Source organism: Cannabis sativa, chromosome X (assembly GCF_029168945.1).
Source record: "Cannabis sativa cultivar Pink pepper isolate KNU-18-1 chromosome X, ASM2916894v1, whole genome shotgun sequence".
Taxonomy (NCBI): Eukaryota; Viridiplantae; Streptophyta; class Magnoliopsida; order Rosales; family Cannabaceae; genus Cannabis; species Cannabis sativa.
This window is the reverse complement of record NC_083610.1, coordinates 67881670-67891632: the sequence shown is the minus strand read 5'-3', so window position 1 is coordinate 67891632 and position 9963 is coordinate 67881670. Positions and strand designations below refer to the sequence as shown.

General features: G+C 26.5%; 1 protein-coding gene across 1 annotated transcript; it reads right to left on the bottom strand.

Annotated features, from left to right (window-relative positions):
* Positions 1–315: 315 nt before the first annotated feature.
* Positions 316–1410, bottom strand: LOC115713948 (uncharacterized). The gene has a single exon (XM_030642438.2). It carries the CDS (start codon positions 1383–1385, stop codon positions 465–467), a length of 921 nt encoding a protein of 306 aa, XP_030498298.2. The 5' UTR covers positions 1386–1410; the 3' UTR covers positions 316–464.
* Positions 1411–9963: the final 8553 nt, after the last annotated feature.

The window sequence follows — 9963 nt, the reverse complement described above, 5'->3', positions numbered from 1 at the left end:
ATGGAACATGTAGATTCTTTAGCTGTTAGTGTACATTGGGTTCCTAAATTGTTAAATCAATCGGCTCATGTTCTTGCTAGATCTTGATAACAAATGTATAGGTTTTCTTAATTTCTAGGAGGTAAGTCTTCATATGCTCACCAAAAATTTTCTTCATTGAATGAAATGTTTTTCTAGTTTCTTTGCAAAAAAAAAACTATAAAAAAATGAAGTATTTAATAATTAATATTGTGAACTTAAATCTTGAAGTATGATAAATATTAAAATATTTAAAAAAAAATATATATAAATTTTACAAATTAAAAAAATTATCACTGTACAAAAACTCAATCTCTATTTAACTCTTTTTTTTTCGTAATAAAAAAAATAAATAATAAATAAACAGCACAAATTTAATATCTCTAAAAAAATATTTTTAATTTTTTCCTTAAAAAATAATAATAATAATAATTTTGTTTTTGTTTCTACATTGTGAGAATGTTGAGGAAAGAAACTCGAGCATTGATCAAACCCCTGAATATCCTTTCTCCGCAAATCTCAATCCCACCAATAATGGCTTCAAGTTCCTGCATTTTCTTCGAAGCTTTTCTAATCTCTTCATCGCTTTTCTTCCTCAACCCCACCAACCCACACTCTGCCTCCACTTCTTCAAACTCCACAATCCCTTCATCTTCAACAAAAATCCCACCTTTCTTCTTCTTCTTCTTCTTCAACCTTCTCAGTCCCATCCAATTACTTGACTTTTTTGATCCAAACGACGTCGCTATCACGTTAAACAGCACCAAAGAAACCGTCACCGTCACCTCAACGACGTCACCAATGGCGTTGGATAATTCGGCGTCGCCAACGCAAACTAACGGCGGTGCCGATCTACCGTTAATGAATCTTACCGCCGTGATAAGCTTTCCCATTTCTTTAACCAGTCTCTTTCGAGCTTTGACGTAAAGAGAAACCTTTAACTCGTCTCTCTTTCGTAAACCCACTTGCGCCGCTGATTGTTCTTCCTTGATTACCAGAATCGAGGTCTGGAAAATACCGTACACGTCTACGAAGCGGAGGAAATCTTCTAGAAGATTCTCTACGACGGAGCTGGGTAATCGGCGGAGAGATTCTTGGGTCTGTGGAAGCTGAAGAATATCGTGGAGACAGTCGTGGAGGTCTCTCAGTCGGGTCAACCCGTTGGTCAGCCAAACGGAGGTCCGACATTCCGGTTGGGTTACCCAGCAGTGAAGCTCAGCAACGCCGTCCCTGAGCTGGGAAATCAACGGATGAGATCTGCATGGAAGACTGATGGATCTGATGTGATGAGATATTGACGGCTTTGATGGTGTTCTGCTGGGGATTTTGTTCGGGAAAGATAGAGATCGCCGGAAAACGCCAACCATTGTCGTTTTTTAATTATATTGGATTGAATTGAGAATAGAGTGAAAAGCTATATATATATATAGGAAAGGAGAATATGTCCAGCTGTGAAGGCAGTGGCAAATGGGATGATGCCACGTGGAGAAATGAGAAAAGCGAGGTAGGGGTTATTGTTTGCGTAATTGGTGGAGAGGAAACACCACGTGATTTTGACAACTGGCAATAACAGATTCTGTTGGAGGGACTTAACTTTTTTTTTTTTTACTCTTGCAACTCACAACACAACATCGTGGCATTATTAACCATCCTTAATTGAGAAATGATAAAAGGAGTGACTAACACATGCGAATATCCAAATTAGTCCAATTAAGTATTAGTTATAAATATTGTCCTAATTTTATGAAAGTAATTTTATAAATAAAGTATCAATTTATATTTCTTATATAATAATTTTTAAAATTTAACATATTGATATTATAAAAAGTATTGTAAATTTTAACTTTTTAACCCATATATTAAAAATTATTAATAAATAACATATCGATCAAAATCTAAATAAGGAGAGTAGAATTAATGGAAAAATTGAATTTACAAACTATATAATAATTAGGTAATATAGTCGCTCTTCGCGCGACTAATTTAATTTTATTTTAATACTATAATAAATAGTTATTTAAAAATATAATTCTAATATATAGTAAAATTATAAATATATTATCTTATTTCATATTATTATAAATAATTTATTTATTAAAAACTAAATGCACAATTTTATTAATTATTATTTAAAATTATTTATTAAAAAGTTTAAAATTTATTATATGTAGTATTTTAAATTACTTTGTTAAAAAAAATTATTTTTATAAAAATAAATAAATAAGGTAGTATTGAAAAAAATTACGGCGTTTCCCATAATGCATTATTTTCATACTCGATCATTCAAAACTATTTATTATTGTGTTTCACTTGTTGTTTCATTGTATCTTACTTATTTTCATCACCGTATCTCACTCACCTATTGTCATCATTGTATCACATCACTTGTCATTACCATAGTTCACTTGTAGTCGTCATTATTGTATTTCCCAAATCTATACATTTTAATCTTAGATTTCATCTCGAATTTTAAACATTTTTTTAACATTTTTAACACTTCAGAGAAAATTCATTAGTTTGTTTTTTTCGTATTAATTAATGAGTTTTGAAAAAGTGATAATCATTTTTTAAATATCTCAATTAAAAAAAGAAAAAAATATATAAAAAATGTGATATTTTAGTTATGAGAAATGCTAAAAAGCAACCCTCCTTGCTGGTATCATACCGTTACATAATTAAGTAGTAGGTTCCATATAACTTAAAAAAAAATAAGATTTAAGAAATATCGCTAACCAATCGTAGGGTGCCACCTATGAAAGGTGTTGGGCACCACTAGTGCCCAATAATAATGCTCTTTAGTTATAGTTATGTGATACTTGCCATTAAAGTTATCATTTCAAAAAAAAATGTAGAGTAGGCTTTTGTTAAAATTAATTAATATTTTTTAATGAAAAATTTAAACGTGGTAAAAAGCAATTGAAATATTATTTCAAATATCACTGATTCTTTATTTATTTATTAATATTATTATATCTTAATTTTTTTTCTTAAAAAAAAAGGTCAAAAACCTACACATTAGAGTTATCATTTTTATATTATTATTATAATATTTAAAAAAAAAAGCCAAAAACGTTAAGGTTGTATATTATATTATTATTACTATAATTTGAGTTTTATGGAGTTATTTTTGTATTTTTTTTATAGAATTTAGAGCATTTTTATATGAATTAAAATTTAAAAAAATAAAAAAATTAAAGAGAGAAAAGAAAAATAGCTTTAAAGAAATTTCAGAGTACTATGTCACCACTTTATGTCTTTGCATATATATAGATATATATTTATATATATTAATTAATATTTTATGTATGTGTATAAACAAAATTTATGATTAATTATATTTGATTTAAGTTTTAATATTTTTTTGGAATTTATTTTTATCTTCTAACTTTTTAAAAATACTTTATATTTTTTTTATAGAAAATTGAATAAATAGTAAAATATCAATTTGTAGATTTATATATTTTTTATAGAAAAATTATTAAAACGATAGTAAAATATCAATTTGTAATTTATTTTTAAAAAAATTATATTTTTATAGAAAAATTATATAATAGTAAAATATTAATTTGTAGATTTATGCTTTAATAAAATATTAAAATTGAGAGAATTAAAAAGAGAAGAGAAAATTTTTTTTAGAGTGATTTTAGAATGTCATGTCACCGTCTTATACTTTTCCTATATATAAATATATATAGAACACTTTTTAATGGGTATTACCCATAAATGGTTACTAAACAAATTTAACTATAAATATTAATTTTAAAAATATGAAACCATTGAATTTTGATCTAATAACGAATAATGAAATCACAAATTTGAATTTCTATGCTTAATTTAACTACTTAATTAAAAAAATATAAAAAAATATCTCTTTTTACACTATATCAAAAATATGTTCATACAAAAATATTTAACTCAAACTCAACTTTTTCTTTTCTTATTTTCCTTGCTAAATTTTTTTTAAATTTTTTTTTTTTTTACCGATAGAACAATCTCAGTCTATATGATATAAAAATGAAAGATTTTTTTAATTAGATAGAAAAATTAAGCATAAAAACTCAAATTTTTTTAATTTTACCGATTCATGGGTAATACCCATTAAGAGTGATATAGATATTAGAAAAAAGCTACGTGCAAGGCACGCATGCTTAGTTTTATATTAGGTGCTATATAATTTAATTATAAATAATATAAGAAATAATTATATGTAATGTAATTTATTATTATGATCTAATTGAATTTTTTTTTAATATAAAGTGATTTAGACAATAAAAAGTAATATAATTATTTTGTGAAGTTATTTTTATATATATTCAATACATGTAAATAATTAATTCTTGGATGAAGAATATTCTATTATTCTTTATAAAAATGTGTCTTCTAATTATTTTATTTGCCAAGTAATAAAATGTTTACTCTAGTGTAGTAATGTCTTAAATGTTCTATCTAAAAAGAAACACACATTATTTCTTAATTTATGCATATACGTATACATATACATATATATATATATAAATATATATTTCTATCAAAAAGAAATATATATACTTTTAATGAAAGGTATTGTAAAAAATACTTAGGTTGATGTTACGTGCAATACACGTATAATTAATTTTTTTTAATTAGATTCAATTAGGTGATGTTAAGTGCAATACATGTATGTTTAATTTTTTTTTAATTAGGTAATGTATTTTTTTTTTTAATTTTTAAATAGGGTTTGAGATTTTGATCTTTAAAAAAAAGAAAAATAGCTATTACTACATTGGAGTGTCATTTGGATATGATTATATATACGTATTTTTTAAATTTTAAAATTTTCTTAACTAGGTAACGTATCTCATAATGCATATATTGTAATTTACTATATTATTAACTAAAACTCACATAATCAAATTTGAGTGTGTTTATATATAATTTGGATTCGTAAATTTGATATAAATTTTTTTTATTCCCAGACTTTACGAAAAATATAGTATGTGAATCAATTTACCATAACTAAAATGGAAAGCAATCAATTTCTTAATACAACAATTTCAATTTAAAATATAAAATAAATAATAATAAAGTTTAAAATATGGTTAAAAATATTTATAATATTTTAAATTTAAATTTCTTTATATAAAATATTTACATAATTTTTTTTTATTTCAATTCAAAGTTAAACCAATAAATTTAAAAATATGATTAAAAATATCTATAATATTTTAAGTATTTTAAATTTAAATTTAAATTTCTTTATATAAAATATCTATATAATTTTAATTTTTAAATATATATAATAATATTATAAAATTAAGGGGAATTACCCTATATACTATTTTCTTAACTTTTCTTTTAAATTTACGGTTTGAGTTTCTAAAGTGGTTGCAGCGTTGTTACAATATGATTTTCTATACGATTTTTTATTGCAATTTAAGTTGCAGCGCTACAATAAGGTTTTTATGTAAAATTCTATAAAAATGCAAAAAAAAAAAAAAAAATAAAAAAAACTATTTTAAAGTATAAAAATAAAATAGTCCCTAAAATTAATAAAGAATATTTAAGTTAATGTAAAAATGTAAAAAAATATCGTTAAACTTAAAAATTCTGTTATATAGTTACACTTTATATAGAATAAATATAAATGTTAAACATTACAATAAGAAAACCAATTTAATTAAGCGATTTACCTATTCACATTATATATATCTGAAAAGAGATTTATACGTGCATATCGATCATATAGTCAACCCATTTAACAGTATCTCATAATATCTTCAATCTTCATAATCGAAATTGGAAGAAGAGATATTAAAAGATATTTCATTATCTTGAGATCTGACTTCCTTGTAAATAAAGACAAGTTTTTCTTGCCAGAGGAGGAGTGAAATCCAATAATAACAACAAAATTGAGAAAGAAGAAGAAAACCCCAATAATTTAAGTAAGAGAAGAAATGGTAAAACGTAATATCAGTGTTTAATAGTTAATACCCTTTAATTTATCATTATTATAAGTATTGGGTGCTGTAATAATTTTTAAAAAAATTTATTAACTAATCACAAAGTATTAACTGTAAAAAGTGTTAGACAATACTGCTGGAAATATAATTAGAGTTTTTTACATTTAAATACCTGTCATTAATATGAGATGTTTGAAAAGTAGAACGAAAAACACAGTGCATTGGTCTCAGCGCTTGTTTAAGTTTTAAGAGAATTATTAAAAAATATTATTAGTATTTAATATTATTTTCTGAAATGTATTGACCAGATTTGTAATTCTTATGCAGAGCTTCATGATACTTTCTTACCTCCCCCGACACCACCTTTGAGGGAGACATGGACAGCGCCTCCTCAGGAGTGGATAAAACTGAATTGTGATGTCAGGGTGGGCTTAGATAGTATGTGTACAGCGGTGGTAGCTAGAAACCATCTGGGCAAGGTGGTTCGAGTTCACACGGCTAGGTTGGATTTCTCGGATGCTTTGTGTGGAGAAGCAGCAGCCTGTTGTGCAGCGGTTTCGATGGCTCTAGAAGCTAGTTTTCAGTATGTTTTGGTGGAGAGTGACTCGAGAGTAGTCATCAACGCTCTTAATGGGAAGGAGTCTCATTGGGCGATTGAGAACTATATCTCCTTTTGTGTAAAGTCCTCTCCCTCTTTTATTTGTTGTAACTTTGTGTATGCTCGTAGAACTTGTAATTTTGCTGCCCATAATGTGGCTAATTGGGCTTTTGTTAACAAGTTGTATGGTATTATTCCGGTTTCTACGATTCCGGAGAACCTTTTATGTAACGACCGGGAGGTCTAACCTTGGTTTTATTGGAATGAAATGACTACGCGTTTTTCAAAAAAAATAAGTATTGAATTTTATATAATTAAAGAAAATAAAATTTACAAATTAATATTATTAATCAATTATAAAATACTATATACTGAAAGTATTGAACAATAATGTACCATGCTCTTAAATTAATTATGTGATGATCTAACTATAAATTAATTGTTAACGCGTGCGGATTATGCTAGCCAGCCTATTTTTTCTTGGATTTCGAGACTTTGTATTTGGTATATATATATTGAGAATCGAGCAAGAAGAATATTACATTAATATATATAATATATAACATTAATGACCAAGATTATTTATACTCTACTCAACAATATTCTTCAATCACACAAAAAAGAAAAAATCGAATAATTTCCAAACTAATTATTCTGACTATTACAAATTAATGTTATACAATACATGTTGCATCTGAAAAACTAAAATGGAGTTAAAAAGAAAAACAAAAATGAAATAAAATTGTATATGATGATAATTATTGGAGATGAGAGACCGAAAAAAAGAAGTCGTACTACTACTACTACCGTTTATCACTGGATATGTTTAGACTTGCCAGCGCAAAATTCCTTTTTCAAATTTTATTTAGGGTAAATACCATTTTGGATCCTGTATTTTGCAAAAGTTACAGATTGGACCCTGTGTTTTGTTAAATGACAAAATGGACCCTGTATTTTCTAAAATAGTAAAAATAGGACCCTGAGCTTAATTTTTTAACAACTTTTTTTTTAATACAACCAACTTGAAGACAATACTTAATACGAACAGATACAAAAAATGTAAACAGTTTTGTCATATCACTTTTAGATCGAATTATAATTAAACTTTATTTTGACAAAAAATCAATTCAGGGTCCTATTTGTACTATTTTAGAAAATACAGGGTCCATTTTGTCATTTAACAAAACACAGGGTCCAATTGGTAACTTTTGTAAAACAGAGGGTCCAAAATAGTATTTACCCTTTTATTTATCTAATTGCATATCGTGTAATGTAGTGATAGGATTTATTTTTGTTCACATTACTTTTTAGTTAGAGCATTACCAAGGAGCCATTATATTTGGTGATACCGTGTGAATGGCTTTCTAATGTAGCTGCAAACTCAATATTAAATAAAAAACTTATAAAAATATTAACTTTTTCTTTAATTTTTACAAAAATACTGCCACACAGTAGAAATTTCTATTATATTTGTTGAGGCTCATTTTTTTTCTTTTATACTGCTCAGACCCTTTTTTTTTTCTTTTGTACTGTGAACAATAACAAAGGACAAACGACGCCTCCTTCTTCGTTGGAAACGGACAGAGCAACAACACAATACCTGCTGTAATCCCAAATATCACATCTACAACAACACCATATCAAGAAAATGTGACAATGCTTCAAAACAACACAACAATGCTTGAAAACAACACAGCAACAACAGAATCATACACACTTGAACACCAATCAGAATAAGGAGAAGAGTTAGAAATAAGAGAATTTGAGAACGTCAAATTTGACATAGTTGACTATACGAATCTGGTTGCTGAAGAAATAGTAGAAAAACTTGAAAACAACAGTAAAAAACTAGATCCAGAAATCGACATCAACAACGCAAAGCTAATAACAGACAAAGACTACCCAGAAGTTAAAAAAGGTCAGGCATACAAAGACAAGGAAACACTGAAGAATGTCCTCAGCTACTCCGCAATCAAAAACAACTTCCAATACAGTTTTTGAAAATATATTCAATTGAGTTTCAGCAAGAATTGTTTTAATATCTTCAATAGCATAGTAATAACTAAAGGTTATAACTCTGGAATGGTAATATTCCGATCAGGTGTACTTGGATTCCCAATCCTATAAAAAAACATAAGAAAACACTACTAAAACAAAACTAAAACAACACAAAAAAAAATAAAGAATATAAAAAACAAGCATAAAAAAACTCTAGAATGGTAGTATTCCGATCGTGTGTACTTGGATTCCCAATCCTATAAAAAAATATAAGAAAATAATACTAAAACAAAACTAAAACAACACACAAAAAAAAAATAAATAAATAAATAAAGAACATAAAAAAACAAGCATAAAAAGTATTAGAACTAAAATGATGAAATGATACACCTCAACAACCGTTTTTCCAATTATGTTTTCAAACAGATCAGTTGATTGAATAATCTTCACTTGGTATTTACCCTTTCCCTAAGAGTTAACAAAATAAAACCAAAACAACAACAAGACAAAGAGTCAAACAAACAGAAAACTATAAAATAGGAGGACTAACAAAAAAAAAAAAAACATGCAAAAAAAAAAAAAAAAGGAAAAGAGAAATGGGAAATATAATCAACTTGAAAAAAACCATAAAACAACACAAGATCAATAGAAAAAAACCCTTATCAGATTTGGAAGTTTTTGGAATTCTAGCTCCAACTCAAAATCAGAGTTGGAGTTCTCCAACACAGATTGAGGGTATTTTGATTTAGTGCTCTTCGAAGTACCATCACCTAGATTTCTTTTAGCAGGAACTGGGGAAGTATGGCTAGGAGGATTATCTTTCAAACTCTTCTTGTCCATTGATGCTCGTGTTTTATTTTTCTGGGATTGTTTTGGGGACTTTTTGGCAACAGGGGAGGAAGATCAGGTAAGAACCATTGTTAATGAGAAAAAACAATATTTATAGAAGAATTCTAACAAAAAAATGTGGGAAATGTATAGGGAAGTTTAAGATGAAAAATAAAAAAACTGCACAAATTTGAAAAAAAAAATAGAAACCACACACTTCACAATAAGTGCTTAAAAAAATACTAGAAGAAGAAAATGAATAGTAGAACATGAGGGGTCAGATTTATGTAATAATTATTAAATATTAAAAATAATACAGAATAATTTTTAAATCTATTTAAATCATAAAAAAAAAAAGAAAAAATTTGTCACTTTTGTGACAGCACACGTCCCCATCAATATTTAAATCAAAAGATAATGTAATAATTATTAAATATTAAAAATAATAAATAATAATTCTTAAATCTATTAAAATAATAAAAAAAAATTAAGAACTTATCACTTTTGTAACAGCACACGTCCCAATCAGTCAAAAAAAATAAAAAAAACTTTGTACAAAAAAGGCAGTATACTGCTGTATAA

Excerpts from the sequence above, each read along its gene's own strand:
- LOC115713948 (XM_030642438.2), bottom strand. The coding sequence starts at position 1,385 with ATGGTTGGCGTTTTCCGGCGATCTCTATCTTTCCCGAACAAAATCCCC.